We start from the raw sequence: 21,223 nt of genomic DNA, 5'->3' as shown, positions 1-21,223 counted from the left end.
TGCAACCTTGAGTTGCTTAATTGCATCTTCAGAATGTTTAGAAAAGTATTTTCCTTTTGTTCTATGGAAGATGCACCAAATTTGTAAAACTTCAGAATGAAGGGTCATACTTTGATTGACCTGAGATTTACTACTGTAAACTATATTAAAGTATTAACTAATTATTTAACCTGTATGACAGTAAACACTGTTAAATGCTGTACTATAATAGGTGCTGTAATTTTTTTTAAATTAAAACCAAATTACATTCTGTTGCAAAGATAACTCTATATTTTTTACAAAATTGGTGTAATACATCAACCTGTCCTGTTAAGAAATACTAAGGGAACATTTTTCTCCCCAATACACAGTTAGAAAATCTAATGTTGGATAAAGATGGACACATAAAAATTACAGATTTTGGACTTTGCAAAGAAGGAATCACAGATGCAGCAACTATGAAAACATTCTGTGGTACTCCAGAATACCTGGCACCCGAGGTATGATTTAGAATATGTTCTTATAATACTGTACAAAATGTTTCTTTTCCATTTAATTTTAGACTGACAGTTTGCCTGATTAATACTATACAGTTGTTATTCAGAATGGAATGTGCTGCTATTCTTTGAGTTGATTGTATGTATATTGATGCTTTGCTTTGTAGTGTTTAAAAAGGCCTCTAATGTGCGCTTTCCTTCTCATGTTTGCCTTCCTCTGTTAAAGTTTTTATCTTCCGATGATTTCTTAAAAAATAATTTTCCATCTGTCTGTCACTTGGAACATATGATCCTGCCTAGCTGAGCTGTATAGCCAGCATTTATATAGCCTCAGTGGAGGCGAGGGAAAATAGGAAGGTACTGAGTTTGGGTTTCATCTGAACTCCCTAGTTGCAGGAAGAGGGAGTTGAAATTTTAGATATTTCTGCTGAAAACAGTTCAGTGTATAAACCTGAGGTGGGCACCAAAACTGAGCTGTTTCCTAGTATGTAAGCAGAAGGGACATCACAGGGTATGTCACCGTGTCTTTATGATTAGCTAGCACCTGGTTTGGCCACTTGAGAATCTGTTGTAGAAGCCCAAGTCCATCCAAATGGTCTGCTCCGGTATTATTAGTGCTGACAGCTTTGCCACTGATGTCTACTAAAAGAAAGCAAAGGAAGCACTACCCAGATTGGGTTTTTGTCCTGTCTACCTTCAGTCAACAGTACTGATTGTGGTGCTTGGAAATGTAACTCTGACTCTCCCCAGGGGCTGCCAAATGCAACTCCAGTATTGACATGAAACACAGCTTCATTTTTTTTACTTAATGCCAAGGATTCTGTGAATGTTGAATTAGCCCTTATTCCCACTCTTGTCAGCATTCAAGATTGCTAATTGACATAGTGCATACCTGATACTGAGATACTTTCAAGTCAACCTAAAGGGCTTTAAAAAGGCCCTTCAGTTCTACCATTTGTTTTAAGAAGGATTTGAAGGGTTTTCTGAGGGATTTCCCACCTCTTGCAGCAACTCAGCACCACCAGAAACTTCATGTTGTCTTCAAAGAGGAACATGCCTTAGTTTGAAGGGAGGAGGCACTGATTCAGGGTAGCTCTTTGTTCTCTTACTATCAGCAGAACTGAATCCTGAGTAGCAGCCACAAGCCCTGGAGCCTGTTTCAACAAGCAATTTAGATTGCATTTTGATTTTTATTCTAAATCTTACAATTAAGGGATGTCAAAGAAACTGATATACGTCACCTTCTGGATAGTGCTGTCTGGAAATGAAGATTTTAGGATGTTTGCATGTTTGAGAGTCTTTCTAAATCTCTGAAGTTTGAAGTCTTTTCCAGTTTACACTCAGGGAGGAAATTGAAACTGCTGATAGTTGGTTATGAGTCAATATGGTATGTGGAGTTGATGAAACCATTTTGGATCATAGCAAGATCTTTTGATACATTCTTTTTCTCCAACAGTAAAGGAAATATCAGGAGCCACCAACTTTCTCCTTATCCATCTGGTACTGTCTTCCTTAATTCTTTCAGCAGTGAAGAGAAATGTGAACATTCATTCTCTCACACTGCAGGTTTGAAGTACCTAAATAATTTTGGTTGGCTAAATGTGTTCATTTCAGCTGTTTGGTGAGTCACCAACTATATGAGCTGTGAAGATAAACTTGCTGATACCTGGCCTCCTTAGTAGAATTCCATCCCTTAGACTCTGAGAGAGACTTGCTTGCAGATTGTTGCTATTCTGTTTGGCAATTTCTGACCTCTCCTTTGTGTTTAGTGCAGAGACACTTAACAGTTATCTACATTTCAGGATTCCAGAACTATTTTTAACCTGCTTTGAATCTTTTATGGCTACTTAGAAGAAGTTGCAGATCCGCCTGTTTGGCTTGGTTACAGTGGCCACATTTCTTGTGTGTGCTGGCTCTTAGCCCCTCCATTGTCTTCTTGTCAGCAGTCTTGAAAACATTCTCAAATAGTGCAAATATCCCATTCAGTTGCTTTCATCTGCTTCTCTTTCTCTCACTTTTGAAAACATGTTAGCTCTCTTTCATCAAGCTTGGCAAGTTTGATTCTGGGTTTTAGACACTTACCACAAGATACTCGATCCAGTTTGCTTTTCTATCCTCTAGAAGTCCCACTTCTCTCCTCCGCCTCCCATTATGAATATTTTTGGAGACCCACCTTGTAAAAATCTGTCTTGAAGGAAATTGACTCTTTGTTAACCTTGGGAACAAGAGAACTCATTCCCTTTTACCTCAGAGATAAAGTGTTTAGAGCAAGCAACCTAGATAGGTTACTGATACGGCATAAGACGACTCAACATCTTTATCCACACATCCTTATGTAAAAGAGTGAAATTAGCAGTATGTGAACAACCTCACTAAAAATAAACTTTCCCTTTGTACTCTCTGCTACTGCAATAGTGTGTACCAGTGCATTGGCTGGATAGTTGCTCACTTGAGACATTTGTATCTATTTTTGTAGATGGAGCAGCTGGCTGATAAAGGGACCATCAAGAGACTGGGTCCTCCAATCTATTTGTGTGTGTGTGTTTCAGAGAATGAGTGCGCAAAGATCACTTCTCTTTGCAGTTCATGCCAGAGAAATGATTACCAGATAGCAAAGATTTACTACCTTGTGACAAACTTCAGATCATGAGAACCAAGTGTTACAACTGGACTTTAATCCAGTTCCCATGGTGAATTCCTGCTTGTCTATCCCAAGACAAATATACTTACAGGCAGCATATACTTATGTTTTGCCTGGTTGTGGCAATGCCTTTTAGCCTTTCTTTAGAAGCAAGATATTCTCCATTTATGGGTAGAAATCCGTTCGACATCTGTCCTTTTAGTGACACACTTGCATCCTCTTCTTTCACCTATGTCAGTTGTGGTGGGTACATCCCTTCTGCAGGCCTTTTAGTTCAACTTCCCATGTACTTGTTAGCTGGTGTAATATACAGGGGTAGCCTGAGAGGGCTACCTACCACCCAGGAAGCAGCTGTTCATGAACCTTGTGCTGAGAGGGATCTATACCCAGGTTGAGAACTGACTTAACATTTTCTTTTGTATTAATTCAGTTTTGTAATTTGGTACCAAACAGTACTTGGTTCTCCAAATGCCTTTTGCACCATTGTTTGAGGCATAGAGTCCTGCTTGCTATTCCATCTTTTTACAAAAACTAGGTTGCAGTTACTTCCAACAGGAAAACAGGGAAGTAGCTAAGCCAGAGTAAGGTGTATTTCCTTCTTGCATGACATTATCTCTGGTGAAGGTGTCCTTGTGGATCCATACAGAATTATTTCCCAAGGCAATTTCAGAATCACTCTTGATCAGGAAATTAACATACCTGTTGCTGCGTTTTCCTCACAAACCTTATGTTTCGGAGATCAAAATAGTTCTTTCAACCCCCTGTTGAGAAGGCTCTTTCATCTCATGTGGATGGGCCCTGACCTTTCATATAGGACCCGACACTGACTGTGTAGATAATTGGCAGATCCAGAAAAATGCCCCTGTCCGTGCACAGACCAAATGGATGGTAGGTCATAGAAAAAAGCTGTAATGAACTTGCCAGGTTAGAGTCAGTTTTTGTCTATGGTGATAGAATTATTTTCTAGACTGTCACTGATTTATCATTTGTGGAACTCATGTGGAAGTTTATGTATACCTTCAGCATGCACTGTGGTGTTCGGGGTGTGCAGGGCTTCTGGCTATGTGGTCCATAGGTACATTCCTTTCCTATTCTTCTCTTCTAGTCCTTCCCTGTTATCCAATGCTAGTGTTCTACAGTTTAAAGAAAACTAAAATAACATTGTCTGTGTTTGTCTTACATTGTTATGTGTCAAGCATAAAAGATGGTAGGGTATGAACACATACTCTAAGAAGGAAATAGTTGCTACTGTCAAATAGCAGGGCTTACATTTATTGCCATACAGATCTACCTTTTATCACACTTATTGAAGAATAAGCAAGTAACTTTTTATTTGTGAAATCATATAGTCTTTTGAGAATAATTTGGTTGTCTGATAAATAGTGAAATTCCTCTTTCATCTGCAGTAGAACTAATGCAAACCTCATTTTTGTGTATGTGTGTAAGTGTAATGGTAATACATATTACTTCCCTCTGCTGTAAGAATCTGTGATATTCCCTGTTTGAAAGGTATAAAATATGTTATAATTTCTCACTTCTTAGTAGTTTTTCGGGAAGAAGAGACTATTTCTTAGAAGTCTCTTTCTGTTGTTACTCTTTAAAGTAAGCTGTCAAAATTAAAGATCACTGTGGTGTCACAAAATACTGATAGATCCAATGAGAAAAAGGTGAATTGTGATCCCATTTAGGAAACAGAGATGTACTGACTTTTTTTCAGAAAACACGTTTCTTTTGCAGTTTTGCAGTGACAAAGACAGGACGGTATCACTTGCTCAATAAAGAAAGGAAAAACCTGAGAAAGTACTTGAAATATACCTTGTAATATACCTGTGAGACATTTAAAAGCAGTTTGAATTTTGATAGTTCTCAGTTGACCATTTGTCATGGATTTACTCTGGCCAGATTTCAAACCCCTACAAAATTGCTAAAAGTTGGGAGGGGTCACACAGGCAAGACAGACTTGATATGAGGATAATATTAAATTTATTGCTAACAGGATAAAACCAAAAAAGTAATAAAATAAACAGTGTTAAACACACTTTCTAACCACCTCTCGGTCCCCTGCATCAGTGCAGGAGGAGAGGTCCCTTCTTTACTCTCAGGGCAATAGCTCTTCCAAATGTACCGCACTTGAGAGTCCCTCTTCCATTATCTCCAGGGCGACAGCTCTTCCAAATCTGTCGCACTTGAAGGTCTCTCTTCTGTGGGGTGCAGGGGGGTCTCTGCACCCTGATGGTCCTTCATGGGCTGCAGAGGGACAACCTGTCTCACCATGATCTTCACCACAGATTACAGGGGAGCCAAAGCTCTGAGTCCTTCCCCTGCTCTGTGGGGTCCCTCCCACGGGAATAAGTTCTTGGGGGATCCCTCCAGGTTGGGTCCACCCCTCCCCCAGACCACAGGTTCTGGGGTGCAGCTCAGTCTCTATACCTTGATGGTTTTTGATGGAATATAGTCTCTGACAGAGGGTATTATACCATCGTGGATTCCCCACAGGGCTACATAGTCCTACCCAGAATAAACTGCTCCAGCGTGGCTTCTCTCTCTCTCTCTCTCTCTCTCTCTCTCTCTCCGAGTTAGAAATTTTCCGAAAGACTTCACTCCCTCTTAGGCCTCCCACGGCAGGATAGTTATCCTCCTTCATTTCATGCATCCACTTGTTCCATCCTGGGTGCAGCTGCACCGCAGCAGGGCCCTTTGGCCCATCCCAATTCAGTTGAAGGCCCATCCAGCCTGCCACCGCCCCTCCCCTGCCATGGTGGGGGGAGGCGGCGAGGCCGCCTGAAGAGCCCCAGGCAGCTCTTTTCTGGCTGGAATTTCTTCTGTGCAACAACCTTCTCTTCCGCCTTTCTTAAATATGTCATTCACAGAGGCGTTACTAAAACTTTCCATTGGTTCTCCTCCTTGGTCTGCATCAGGAAGTTGGAACTAACCAGCTTCAGCTCTGGGTGGGGGGGGAACTAGTAAACCCATGACACCATCGAAGATCAAAGATCTGCTAATAAAGATACAGATTTTCTTTAATAGAACATTCAGGAAAGGGTGTTTTCTTAGATTAGATTATAGTTTCTGGATCTGTGCATTTAAGTTCAATTTCTTAGGTACACAGTCATCGTTACAGGAGAGCAGTCAATGTGGTACTAAATTCTGATGTCACAGGAGAGACAAGTTTTAAATACCAGAAATTACTTTTGAAGCTTTTAATCTTTTTAGTAACAGGAGAGAAATCATTTTGATGATGAACAAGTCTGTAAGGGACTTCATGGATGTCATTCAAATAACTCTTCAAAGATGTAGATGATCAGTGATATGTAGGTGTGTTCTAATAAAGGGAAAAGGGTAGGACATAGTTATGTTTTATTAGCATAAAAAGTACAGATTTCGTAGATGAATATGTACAAGATTGTACGTATGTACAGATTAGATGGATATATTCCTATAAGAACAGTTGCCTCTTATTAAAAAAAAGGCAAACATTTCAATATAGCTTATGCAGTTACTATCACTTAAAGGTGATAAAGGTATGTGATAGATAAGATTCATAGCCTTTATCCATAGGCATAGAAGATGTGTATGTCATAACGTATTTTAAACTAGGACCAGTGAAGATGAATGAAATAGAACAATCAATTCCACAACGCTTGTTTGGCCGGTAATTTTTTGGCAATCTTTCTTTTAAAAATGGGCCTGAGAGAGATCATGTGTAATCAGTTATTGCCCTGACTTTTGTCTCAGAGAAGTGAAAGATAGAACTCTTTTATCAAGAAGGAACTGCTGTCTCTCCTCACATTTCATGTAATTTCTTACTTACAGCTTTTCTTTTTGGGAAGGATATGGCTTTGACATAATCTGGAACCTGGTCATCAAAGTTCAGTGAGTTTCAGCAAGGGGAAGCATGCTACCCTGTACTGCAGGCATGATTATAGCAAGAAAAAAGCACACTTTTCCTGTGTTTACAGGAATTGAAGTTGAATTTTCTAAGAATGTAGTGGTATATACAGATCATAAAAAGTTGAGATAAACTCAGAAAAACCATTTTGTCACTGTTGCAACTGTACATTTATTTAATTCTTTTAATGCTTGCTTGGATTGGATCAGGATATTTGCCAGTGTGGTAATTTTTTGGACTGAGAATATAATGATCTCATCTGATATGAACTGAAACAAAGTTTTTCTTACGGGGAAAAATGTGATTTTGGACAGGAAAGAGAGTTTGGACTAAAGACAACTATATTATTTTGTTAATTTTCTATTATGAAAAACTAATGGAATGTGTTGCAAAGAGACACAAACGGCAGGAGAAATTGATGAGCAACTTGAAGAGAAGCTTGCTGAAGACTTGTTTGTGTGGGAATATAGAGGAACTGAAGGACAGAATAATTTTTGTCGTGGCTTGTGCAGTTTCCTTTTAATCTCCTTTCTCTTCAAATTTACTTGAGACATCAAAGTAATGTACTTTTTAAAATTCTATGCAACTTTTGTATAAATAATAGGCATTGTTTTCCACCTTCAGAACTACTGGATGAAAAAAAAAATTGTGCGAAATGGCACAAATTAAGGGAAAGCTGCTGTTAAGATGCTGCTACATGGCATATGCATTCACAAGGTTTTAAGACCAGTGTGAACTTCTAAGAGTTGGGAAATTGCTATAAAAAAGACAGTGGAGAAGAAACTTCATGTTAGTCTCATTCTTCCATCATGCTCTAGAGGGCAAGTTCTCACTCATGTTTCATTACCTCTGGTGAGCACTAAGGAATATTGATTGTTAGGGTTTATTTAGGGGAGGGGATAGTTCCTGTTGTAATTGTGGTTCTTTTTATTTTTGCACTTCTGTTAATTCTCTTTTTAGAAAAAGGATAAGGAGACACTCCAACAAATTGTCTACACTGATAAAATCATACTGGTATTCTGGTTCATAGCAGTTTTGCTAAAGACCTGAGAGGCCTGTAGTTGCGGTGCTCCAAAAAGATAAGAAGAATTTTGTGTATGAAATTCTCTTAAAGTGAGGCTAATGTATTTTTGAAGGGTTGGAGATAAGTTTGGTTCTATAGCTTTACTCTTGTTTGTTCTTTTCATGTTAAAACTGTACTAAGTGCATTTACACTAAGTGCATTTATGCTATGTTGTGCATGATAGAGTCCTGAAAACAGATACCTCCATCATTCAGGTTTTGTGCCTTGATGGTATTTTCCAATTATTTTTCAGCTAGAACTAGAAGCAATATCTGCTGCATTGTTAAGGAATTGCATTGTCTTTCCATTCTATTTCTACCGTCGACTTAGTGTCTTTGCTTCTCCAAGGATTTCTGTGAGATTTCTTACATGCTTGTAAATATGAGAGTCCTTTATTCCTTGCCCTGTGGTAACTTGGAAAGAAGACACAGGCAGTGACTGTCCAGAAGTAGGCTTCTTGTAGCATCTTATCCTGTGCCTCAGGCAATATAGTGCAGACAGACTCAGTCAAGATGGATGTGTGAACTCGTGTGGATATATTTCTGGGTTTTGTTCCTCCCTTTGAATATAATCTTTTTAGTGCTGAGCTAATTATGTAGTCTCAGTTTTACTGTTGAGTTAGAGTACCTGATCAACTTTCCAACTGTAAAACAGTTTGAAAATCAAATGTAGCTTACATGCAAGACCCAACAAAATTAGAAGTGTTAAGTACGTTTTGGCAGTTCACTTTTATTATGCCCAGTCCTCAAATGTACCAGCAGACAATCATCTCAATGTTAGTTATTTTTCACATGCTTATGTGATCACACAAAAAGTACATGCTAAAAAGAAGCAGATGGTGACAGATGGGGAAGGTTGAATAAGGTGGTTTTGGAAACCTAGAAAAATGCACTTCTGTAATAGTGTAAAAATAAAAATTCTTTGATCGCCAAGTTAGAATGAACAAAATGAAGTGCACCCCCCAGCCCTCCAAAAAAGCCCCCAAAACCAAACAAACCCACAAAATCTTTAAAAGAAATGGGACCTATGAGTGTTCAATATATATTTAGGAAAGTATGTTATACTGTGTTGTTTTGTCCAAGGGTAGTTTTTATCAGCCAGAGAGCTGGAAAGGTGGTAGTTAGACTCTTTTTTCTTTCTTTTAAAATGATGCATTCAGCTCAGTTGTGTTCCATACTCAAAGAATGGTGTCAAAAGGGTCATTCTTTATAGTAATACATTGGTAGTGTTGCAGTTGTGATAATATTTTTCTTCTGATGTCACAAAAAGATTTTAACCCTCTTATTGTAGTGGTGCATAAATTATGTGTGTAATGAGGATATCTGTATGACTAGAGCTAATCTCTAACAGGCAGCATTACCTCTTAGTCGTATACGCAAATGTGAAGCTAAGCAAGTAGAGAAGGTATAATCACCAAAAGAAAATGTCTTTTGTGTGAACCATCACATCCAAGTACCTACGCTACTATGAGAGTTGGACATTTGCTTATTCATTTTCCTTAGTATAATGAAGTCTTAACATTCGTATCTATCGAGTTATATAAAAAAATTAAAAATTCTTTAAAAAAAATTTCAATGATGAAATGTATTTTTCTCCATAAAATAAAAAGTATCTATTCCGATAAATATTAATTGCCAAGTCTTCTACCAACGCTGATACCATAATTATTTTTTTGTTTTGTATTTGAGTAGTGTTTGTCTTAAGCTATAGTATGTTTCCTGGTGAGGCAGAATGCTTTGTTTTTGGTTGTTGACTTTTGCTTAAAGCCAAAAAGCCAAAAGTTCTTATAACCTGGACTCATTTTCCTGGAAGTATAGTTAGTAGTTGCTCAGTACCCAAACAGTGTAGTTATACTGTTGTATTTTACTTAACTGATTTTCTTTTGGCTTCAAAAGGATGGTTGAAGTTTACTTTGTGTTTACCTAGATGCTTCATGCATAATCTGATTCTTAGCAGAGGTACAATAGAATTTATTTTACCTGTGGAAATGTGGTTTAGTGCTGGCATGTGCTCTTGAACAGCTGTCTGCTGTATATTTGGCTACATTTTATTTCTGGGTGAGGACCAGTGGAGGGGGGTGAGGAAGAACAGCATCTATGCCTGAAAATATTTTCCCTTTTGATTTATGGGAGATTCACAATATGGAATTTTCTCTTTACACTAGAATTACAAGTTAAAAATTATTTTTTTACTAGTGATTTGAATGTGCACATTTTTGTTAGCTTGGTATTGTCAGTGGGCCCCTGAGATGAACATGATGAAATGTGGACAAGGCAGGGTATCCAGAGCAGAACATCATTTATTGGCAATAACCAGTATCAAGGTCAAAAGATGGGGAGCATTTAGATAAGAGTAGGAAAGCATTGCTCAGTTACACATACAGCAGAGTTGCTGCAACAACAGATAGATTAGCAGAAGAGTTAAACTTCCTCCTGAAGCCAGATAACCAATAATGTAAAAAGAATTTGAATTTTCATGCTATCTGGTTAATCTCACCAGACACAAAAACCAATTGTCTACATGCAGTATCAGACTTCTCAAGGGGAAAGATGTAACAAATATGCAAAAATAATAAACAAAAGACTAGAAAAGAGATTAGCTTGACAATGCCCATAAATAAACTTTTGTACTCAAACCAGAACTTTAAAGCATGGAGCTATTTTCTGATAAAATGCACATTTTTTGTAAAACAGATAAGTGTGACAATTCTTAGAAAGACTGTCTCAATGACATGCTTGAAGCCTTTTTCAATAATTTTCATTTAATCAATACAAACATTATTTCCATTTCAGCAAAAGCTTTTAGTTTTTCTGAGAGTAATGAAGCATAAACAAAAGCTGAACAAATGCTGTTTAACATCAGTAAATATTCAAAATAATTTCAGGAAGAATGAGCAACCAGAAAAAAATATCACAGTATTATCATTATTTATTACTTCTTACACATCTTGCATCTTATGACAGTGTATGTTTTAGAGACTACTGCTAGTGCAGTGATAATTAATAAAGACAGGAACAAGTCTGCAGTTTTTCTTCTAGTGGTAGAGTGGGTTGAGGATTATGAGAGACACGTACTATGTTTCTGTAGACTGAAATAATATTTTGCTTTTATTTGCTGCCTTCTATGAAAGGTGTCTTTTCAAGGGTCTTTTTACATGATGTGATTGTTTTCTTGGCTTTTTTTATAATTTATTTTTCACCAGGGCCAGCTCTTTGATAGAATACCTTTTTTCATGTGCAACAGTTTAACTACCTTTTTTTTTCCTAGATTTTGAATACTACTGAAGTCTGTCTCTTATAGGAGGTTAAATGCATTAATTAGTATTGCACACTCTTTACCCTAGGAGGTTTTGTTTAATTCAGATTTATATCAGAATATACTATTTCTAATGCAGCACGTGTTCCAACAGATTAAAAAAAAAATTAGTTGGCTATTTATTTTGTTAAGGTTACATAACAAAAAACTAGGTAGGATGGGCAAAATTCAAGTACAAAAATGCATTGGGAAGATAGTTTACATTAGGACCAGAAGTAAAACAGTATTGCAAACTATATAGAAAATGGAGCAAAACCATCTGCAAAAATTAGAGCAGTAGAAAATCTCAGGTGCCCATTTCCTGGGGTATCTGTAACCTTGGTATTTTGTCTTTTCAACTATGTGTAATAAAACCAATGAGTATTCATTCAAGTGGGTTTTTTTACTATTGACACAGCAACGCTTCCACTCTTCATACCAAGATACGGTTATAGTAATTAAATTGTATAATACTTGACAAACATACCCTTCTGTAGGACGGATTTTCATACATCTGGGTTAAATTCTGTATCTATTTATTCACTAGTGTTAGATAATAAACTTTCTCATTGTTGTAGTTGTTACCACAATTGATAGAAAGTTCTAGGAAACACACTTTTTAACTTTTGTTGAATAATACGTGGGTGAATATTTGTTAACAGACCAGCAACTGTAGCAATAAAAATGTGTGAAAGGTTACCAGGAATGCTTAAGGAACATACACTACACCTGAACTGTAAGGTTAATTGAAAACAGGGTTTTTTTCCCCTTAAATTAACAGTACATTGGTGTATCCAAGTTCTCAGTTTTCTTTCACAACATAGGTGTGCAGACAGTTTGTTTAGATGTTTAAATATTTTCCCATCTGTTCTGTCAAAATTATTGATTGAGCAACAAGCTACTTGTAATGTCCTATCTGAAGGTCTGTATCTAATGGATTAAGGGAAACCATAACTATGTCAAAAATGTAATTGCTTTTCCATTAAGTTGCCTTGGTTATCCAGCACAAAGTATGAGTCCAATATTTCGATATTGTTCTCTTAAAGGTAAAACCCTTCGTAGAGGACAATGAATTTTACACTGAGCCTTTCATGCTCAAGGTTACTGCTAAATCTGTCTGTGTTTGCAGAGTCCAAAAGTTACAGCAGCTACCTACCATTTAAAGGTCTGTGGGAAATACAGGTCTTGATTGTGTGAATTTCTGCTGTGCAACCAAAAGTCTTCCAGAGGATGCTCATCAGGGATGTGTTTCAAGAAAATGCAGTAAAGACAGGATTAAGGGACTTTCTGGATTCAGCTCAGTTTGTGTCTGAGGTAGTCACACCTTATATTCAGTGTTCTGTGAGTAGTGAAGTATTGGAGAATCCTAGTTCCACTGAAGGTGAGGGGAAGTATGTGATTGACTTAAGATGCTCACAGACTTCACCTGTTATACTGCTGGCTGGCCTCCTTAAAAAATTTCTTTTCACAGACATTTGTAAAAGCATTGCCTGTGCCTGTATCACCTTCCCTCTGACACTGAGTTGTCTGCTTCCTAAGTCTCTGCCCCAAGCCCTTGTAAACAGGAGTTTGCAGATGTATCTCAAGCTGTTGCCTCCAGCTCTAGCTACTGAAGTAATAAAGAGAATAAAACATATCTTTTCACTGGTTTTCACCATAAAATTAAATGGACACCAAATTCTGTGGACTGTACGTTAGGCTTTTAAAGGAGTGACATGTGTAAAGCAAAGGATACCTGGAGATGTATTAACTAATAAACCTAAAGATTAAAATCTATAACAACTGTTGAAGTAGAGGAGGAAGTCTTTTCAGTGGATTTTATTTTCTGGGAAAGAGAAAACTTCCAGTGGTACTAACAACTTTTTATTCAAGTCTGAGACAGTGGACTTTTCAGCAGTGGGTATTATAATATTAGAAGATTGCCTTTTTTTTTTTTGGTCAATAAATGTAAGTAAAGAGTATTTTTCTTTACTGATCTGTAATTACTTGCCAGCAGAATGAATTATCCTGTGTGAGGGAAAACCACAATTGAATTACCATGATCTTAGCAGCCCTGCAGTGTGTTTGTGTTGTCCTAGTCACCATGAAGGAAGACTTAGGTCTGTGAACTGAATTTTTTTATTTTGTATGTAGGGCTTTACAGTCTTTGCTCTATGTACAAAGCACTGTCCCATTGTGTGTATATTGGTCATTGCCAGCAATACTCTCCAGAAACCCCAAGGTGTGCAGAGGTAGTGGAGTCACTAGAAAATAGTTTGTTTTCCCTTATTACATTTGGCTATTCCTGCTATCTCAGTAAATTTAAGGAACAGTTTAACTACAATACGAAGAACAATTTTAAGGTAAATAAATATCTCTCCCTTAGCTGAAACTATAATGTTGTCCAGTGCTGCTAAAACATCCATAAAATCACTAAAGTACTCGCAGATGCCTGATGTTTCTTGGTTGTTAGAAAGTGTGTATGTTACTTAATATTTTGCGTATTTATATAAGACTGGAAAATACAAACTTCAGTGGCACCTGTGCAGCTGTTTTTTAAAGCATCCGTATAAACCCAGGCTGTGTCCTTGTACTGCAGGTGTAAGTGTTAAGTTTTAGAGGAGCAACAATGCCTGTAAAAACTGTGGTGGTTTCAGTGCAGCTATGAGTGTATGCCCACTTTGAAACTCTGTTATACTGCTGGTGTGCTTTAGAGAAATGCTGGTTGGGAAGGGAAGCAGGGCCTTAATCTTCCCATTAAGTGAGCACAGCTGTTACAGCTGTCTGTGCATGCAGGAATACCTGTCAGAGTCAGTGTAATTTCTGTGGTGTAATTTTGGGGCAGAGTTTGACAAGCATTTCTTTCTGCAGCAATGCCATATCTGATGCTGCCTGTCCTGGTGTTCTCACTTGTGCTGCTGGAACTGTTCACATGGCAGTTGGGTGGCTTAGATCAGAGAACTTGATTCAGGTGAAAAATAGTCCAATGTGAAGTTTTTTTCCTCCATTTTTTCTACTCTCTTATGTAGTGTGTTGCCTAATTTTGGCAAGGTAAGGGAAACTCGTGAGAGAACAGAAACAAGACCCTGAGTTAGGCTGGCACTGCCTCTGAAAGAACCAGTTGTGGAAATAGAGCCCTGAAAACAAATTGAGTAAGATTCCCCTAAGTTATAAAAGTGATGGTAATTTTTTGAGTTTTATTTCCCATGATCTGTGGTATCATCCAGAACTGCAGTCAGTCTACCTTCTAACTTATTCAGTGCTGGGAAGTCACTTGGATACTGTGATGATGTGAGGGATGAGTGACTATCAGTGCTATCCACATCATGCTGGAGCTCTTATCTCCTAAAACCTCACCTAGATCTTGACAGGTGGCTTGGGATTCCGGCACCCAACGTATGTGAAGCAGATGAAGGAAGGGAAGTCATATATCCGAATGATCTCACTATTTAAACAAATTTTGTGAAAGCAAGCATGTAACTTCATCTTTACCTTATGAAAATGAACCTGACTTGAGTATGTGCTCAGTGTAAGGTGCTCTTTCTGAGCTCATGAGTTCTGTGTGATCCTTCTGTGTTCTACTCCTAGCAAATATTAGTACATTACTTTACAACAGATACCAGAGTGGTTGAGCTTGTGCCTTCTATGATGGTTTTGGTGGGCCTGCTGCCTTTCCTGCTGTGACCTTGACGAGACTGAGCTGTTAGGACTGTGCATTTGCTTAAAGATAGACTTGGGGGTCCTTAATGGCAAAGAACAAGAATTGGCTGATGGAGGCAGCTTTTAAGGGCAGCGTACAAAGTCCAAGAGATCAAACTTTCCGCAGTGTCTATGTCTGGGTGAGTGCTTAGGCTAGTGCCCCACATATACAAGAATATCCCACAAATACTGGAGAGGACAGCAATGTTAGTCCTCACAACCAAAGGAGGTGTTTCTAAAAGTAGATACTCAATTCACAGTAGGCAAAAGATTGAACTCTTCCTAGGTACAAATCTTGCAACTGTGTGTTATGTTCATTTTAGTGCCGAATTGAGGCTTTCTTGACCTATGTTCAGTGTAATTAAAAACAAATTCCTCAAATCCAAGAACTGTTTGGAAAGGATTCTGTAATGCTAGGGCAGTGTGTATAGACATGGTCTCATGCCTGCCCTAATTGCGTAGATTTGGTTGTAGGAGCTGCTGGACTCCAGCACTTCACTTCCATTGACTGGTCACAGCCTACAAATCCTGGAGTTTCTTGACACCATGAGGACTAGAAATGACTTAAAGGAAATAATAGTGCATCTTCACTGTGAATGCATTATGCACAATTTTATTACAGTTATATTAAAATAACTTGAGATGCATTTTGCTTTATTTACACTGTTTTCAGGCTGTTTTCCTTTTGCCTAAATAAAACCCTTTTGATGCTCTTGCTTGTCTGGCTGGCTGTAAACCAGGTATTTAAACAAAAATAAAGAGTTGCCAGTTTTGCCAGCTGGGGATGAGAACCCGGCTGGTGATATGCGGGTTTGGGAGGCAGTTAATCCAGCTTTTATGCTTTTTTATGATTTTATGTAAAAAGAGGTTAAAAATCACATTTGGCACTTTCTTTGTACCACTGTTTTGTTGCTGTTGTGGGAATGCAGCAAAAGGTTGTTCATACTTTTTATTATTATTAGGTAAAGTCCTGCATAAATTACGTAAAGGCACAAATACAGTTTTCTTTAGCTATTGTCCATGTGACTTGCCTTGTTCAGAGAATATGTTTTATTTTCCCGTTGCCTTCTTTTATAAATCACAAATGCAAACCACACCTCAACTTACTTGTAAAAAGAATCTACCACTATCTCATAATTTTATATATTTTGCTAGCTTCAAAAGAAAAGAGTAGCTAACTTTACAGATAAGAGAAATAGTAACAGTGCTAATAGATATAGTAGAAAAATACATAATGCTTTTATTCTGTGGTAGAAAAACCAGTGATTTAAAGACAAGCGTCACAGATTTTATATACAGTTTTTCAGCAAATAGCTTACAATATGCTCAAACTCATAAAACATTTAATTAATTTTAAAATGTGGGAGTTATTTTAGTTAGTTTTGTCATATGTACTTATTCAGATAATTTGTTGAATTTTACACTTTCCAAAATTTCACCCTCTATTTGGAAATATCAATGATGTAACGAGTCTGTTTGTTTTGGCACAGTTGTAAATAGTATGTGTTAATGTGTTAATATTTATGATTTTTTTAATCTTATATACACAAGAGAGATTTTCAATATACTTCTTTTCATTGTGTTTCTGCTACTAATCCTTAAGGACAGTGAAAACTAGGAGCATGAATGCATTAATTACTGTGGGATTTCCAAAATTGCCATACTGGATCAGACTGCATGTTGTTTCTGCTAATAGCATACACCAGATACTTCAGAGCAGGCTGGCTGGGGTAGTGCGTGTGTCCTGTGTGTGGCCATGTCCTGTGTGTGTCCTGTGTGTGGCCATGGCCACTTAGTGTCCCCAGGTAGGTGAGGACTGTGTCTGCCCTTGCTTCAGAGGAAATTATTACACATTTTAGGCAATCACAAGATAATGTACTCATGGATAAAAGTTATTTCTGATCTTTTAGATGTTACTGTATTCGTTTGTTGTGGTTTGAAACCACCATAATCCAATTTCCGAGTCCAAGCCCCTCCCCACATCTCACCCCAGTGTGAGATGGGTTTTCCAGTCACAACACAAGACTCAATATGGGGGAAAGGGAATTATATTACAATCACTACACAAATAAATATTATAATACATTATATACACAATCTTAACTATCTCTCCTATGATAAAGCAGTATTTACATTGGATCAAATCTCTTCTCCCTCCCATAAAAGTCCAGAAGGGAAGTAGGAAAGATCTTTTCCACGTTCAGGGCAGCAGTGTCTCCCTTCTTCCATGCAGCAGTCGTAGCTGAAGTTGTAGCTGGATCTCTTCCCATTACACACAAGGGGGTCTTCTCTCACCCCTCTCAGCCCTTCGTCTCCAAGCAAAGGTCTCTCTCCCGTGAGCTACGATAGCCAGGATAAAAGCTCGCCTCACCACGTCATATCATGGGGTGTAAGACCCCCATGAAGGTCCCTTCCTCCAGGGGTTGAGTTCCCTCAAGTCAGAACATTTAGGGCAGCTTTAAGTTCAGTCCTTGCCCTGAGTGTTCTATCAGAGCTCCTTTGCTCTGTCTCAAAACTGCCAGCGTGGCAGCAGGGAGGGGGGAGGAACAAGGCCACTTCCCCCTCATTCTATCTGGCCATCCCGGTCCAGCTTCAAGGACATCTTGAGGTTTTCAGCTCCTCTCTCTCTGCTGCATGTTGCATTTTAGGACTTCCATCCAGTAGTCCACCCCCTCCTCTTAGGAGGGGTCTCAAAGGGGTTTTGGGGGACTTGATTCAGTTCTTACCCCAAAACTGAAGGCTTTACATATCACCAGATTTTCGCTACCTTGTATCTAAAGTGCTGTTCCTGTATACTTACAGTTTGAATCTGGATGAGCTCTTTGTGATGGTGATTGCATGTGTCTGTGTGTTGTAAAAAGTATTTCATTTTCTGTGAATTAGTTTGTTGTTGGTTGGGGTGCTGCCTTTCAGAGTCTGCCTTCCAGTGATACAGTAACAATTCTGTATAAATAATTATTTCTTTATAAATATAGTTCTACTGTATTCATTGCATTTCTTTGAGCTTTCTACCTGTTTATTATTTAAGTCTAATTTCTTGTTTTAAGGTTTTTTAATAGATCTTTCTGTAGGAAATATTGACAACTTGACACATACAGTCATAGTGCCTTCTGTTTTAATGTTTATTAACTTCTAACAGTTTCATCTTTTTTGAATGAACAGGCGTGATCTACTAGAAATGCACAGAAATTGGAATTATATATTCAGTAACCTTCATTTTCCTTATTGCTTATGGTTTTGTTATGTGTTTGTGCTGCTTTTAGTTGTCTCCATTTCTGCAGTTTAATATGAAGGTGTATTAAGGTTAAGACACACTGCTTAGATTCCTTGCTCCGGTTCTCTGGGGCTGCTGGCAGAAGGGTTGTTTTTAGGTGCATGACATTGGAGGCATTATGTTAACAAATGATATCAACTTTATCACATTTCCATGCTTATGTCTTATAAGCATAGTATCATAGTAAACATGGTATCGTATAAACATTGTCGTATTTTTTTGCACTGGCGCAGTTCAGCTGTTAGGGCTATTTAATGGAATACAAGGGAGCTGTCAGGAGAAAAACATTGAGGACTTTTAATATGAACGAAGATCATAAAGAAACTAAACTTGTCTCAGTAAGATCAAAATGGTACTAAATTGAAGACTTTGGACAGGTGGGGTAAGAAAGAGCAAGTGACCGAGCAAAGAGGTGCTTCACCGCATCTGACTGAGGCATTAGTACCTGTAGATAGTGTCTCTTTCTAAAGCTGTGTATGATGTAAATGGGATGGTAGATGACACAGGAAAGGGGAAAATGCAGTCAAGACCATTTTGAGCAAGTCATTCTCAATTTTTTGGTTTGCATTTAGCAGTGCAGTCTGTGGTATGCCTGGAATTTCAGTGAGCTCAGGTGTGTGAGTCAGTGCTGCAGTTGCAAGTACTGAGTTAGGTTCTGGGAGTCCTTGTAGCACACTGTGAAAATAAAGTCTCAGAAACCTATTCGTTTAGAGTTGCATCAAACAGACTGAAATGATTGTGTATGAAATAGTGTATGTCTTACAGATGCTTTTGGTTTCTACCTCAGGTATTAGAAGATAATGACTATGGTCGTGCAGTGGACTGGTGGGGATTAGGGGTTGTCATGTATGAAATGATGTGTGGAAGATTACCGTTCTACAACCAAGATCACGAGAAACTATTTGAACTGATACTAATGGAGGACATAAAATTTCCTCGAACCCTGTCTGCAGATGCAAAATCATTATTATCAGGCCTACTGATAAAGGATCCAAATAAGCGGTAAGTGAAATTAATTGGGTATACAGGCATAATAAATACTCAAATTGTACTGGGTAATGTAAAAATAGGCCAGTGGTGCCTGGTCTTTGTGACTGAAGGATCTGTCAATCACAAGAGAGGGCCACATGCAGCCATACAGTCTCAGATTTCCACTTTTTCAATGCAGCAATAATTTACGAAATGCAGGAGAAACTTTTTTAGTCATTCACAGCAAATACAGGGGTCTTTTTAAATTTAGAATGTGTACCAGAACAAAGTGAAAGCTCTCACTTGTTTTTCCCAGTAGGACTTAACCCTAAGTTGACTGTGGTGTCTCATGGGGATTACAGCACTTGTTCTTCCCGATCATGGCAGGAGACATGGATAGACAGCCATAGCTATATTAGGGCACATAAATAAATTACGTGTTAGATCATGTAAACTTGTAACTCTTTAAAGAATGCAATTCTGAGTGAAATTTAAATAGAGTGGTTTGAAAGCAAGTATCACCCAGCTGCTGTCTGTGCCCTTTTGTGATGGACTTTTCCCTCTGGGATTGTTGCCTAGGAGAGACATTTTCCAGTGGCTCCAGCACTGGACCAGCAGTGTCCAGTCCTCTGTGGTTCTATAACAAATCTCTGCCTTGGTAATCAGTGGGATTTGTTTGTAGGTACCTTTTTTCCCCCAATATCTGTCATTCTTGTGAGTCTCTTGGCATGTTTTTGGGCTGCAGACATTGTCTGTCTCTCTTCTCTATTGTCTGTCTCTCTTCTCTAGTCCTCCTTCATCCTCTGGTTCTTCTCAAGAAGTCTGCAGTAGTGAGCATTGCCTGCAGGTGCTCCAGGCAGGACTGGTTGTCATGTCTTTTCAAGGGATTTGTCTGGGTGCTGCCAAGTGCTACAGCCAGGACAGCACAAGTGGTCAGCCTGCCTGCTCTAACTGAATTTGCTGTATGCAGCACAAACAAACTGTGACCAACCAGCCAAATACATGGAGAGTAGAGTAAAACTGTGTTTCTGTAGCAACTCCTAATGCATTTTAACTCCAAACAATCTGACCCATCAAATATATTAGCTTTTAGAATTGAAAAGATGCTTCCTTGTGATTAATCTTTGCAGACAGGAGTGTTTATTACAGACTTACATTTACAAGCTTACTTACATTCAAGTTCTTGTGCTAGCTAATGCTAAATAGGGTGGGAGCACAGAGTAACATCAACTCAGCTTTTTTTGTGAGCAACTAGAAGGGAAGATATTGAGAGAAGTCTGGAGACTGCAGGCTAAATGCCATGCTTTACCAAGATATAGAGAATTTTACAATGAGTAGTTGAGAAACAAGGAGGAATACAGCTTGGAAATTGGAATAACTTTACACTCAGTTATTGCAAGAGTGACATAGTAGTCCAGAATATTTTAGTAATTTGGCAGCAGGGTAATACCAATAAAGATGTTTTTTCTTGGTTGTGGAAATTATTCCTACTTACAATAAATGCTTTAGAGAGGAATTTATCTTACTTAAATGGTTCTTTTAAAATTTGTCTTTATATCTTTAGCAGTTCCTTTTAATGAAGTGCAAACTGTATGTGTCACTCTTCTTGTCAATATTTAACACGTATGGTCTGCTTGTTCAGTTAAGATTAGCTTTTTTTCTCTGCCGCAGCTTCCTTCTGTTAGGGCAGTAGGATAGCCAGCCTCAGGGAGAAGTTAGATGAGAGCTGAGAAGTCCTGAAAGTTGACTTCTGCTGCTGAAAAGGGCAGATGGTCCTATGATTGGATGTATGGTTCTTTCTTCACCCACAGTAGCAGCTCAAGGAACTCACTAAACTCATTTAGTCAAACTGGACTTGCTAATGCAACAAAAAATGGCCAGTTCTCCTCTTCTCTCTCTCCTTTCTCTCTCCTTTCTCTCTCCTTTCTCTCTCCTTTCT

The 21,223-nt window shown here is 38.3% G+C and overlaps 1 protein-coding gene across 2 annotated transcripts in view; it reads left to right on the top strand.

Moving 5' to 3' along the window:
- AKT3 (AKT serine/threonine kinase 3) overlaps window positions 1–21,223 on the top strand; it is a 151,937-nt gene that overhangs the window by 112,060 nt on the left and 18,654 nt on the right. For both annotated transcript variants that reach the window (XM_027657331.1, XM_027657330.1), the window contains exons 10-11: window positions 351–479; window positions 19,103–19,317. In XM_027657331.1, the coding sequence (XP_027513132.1) occupies window positions 351–479; window positions 19,103–19,317 (344 nt within the window). The remainder of the gene's footprint in view (window positions 1–350; window positions 480–19,102; window positions 19,318–21,223) is intronic.

The sequence above is a fragment of the Corapipo altera genome, unplaced genomic scaffold (assembly GCF_003945725.1).
Source record: "Corapipo altera isolate COAL_440 unplaced genomic scaffold, ASM394572v1 2c, whole genome shotgun sequence".
NCBI classification, from domain to species: domain Eukaryota; kingdom Metazoa; phylum Chordata; class Aves; order Passeriformes; family Pipridae; genus Corapipo; species Corapipo altera.
The sequence above is the reverse complement of the archived record's forward strand: the minus strand, read 5'-3'. Positions and strand labels throughout refer to the sequence as shown.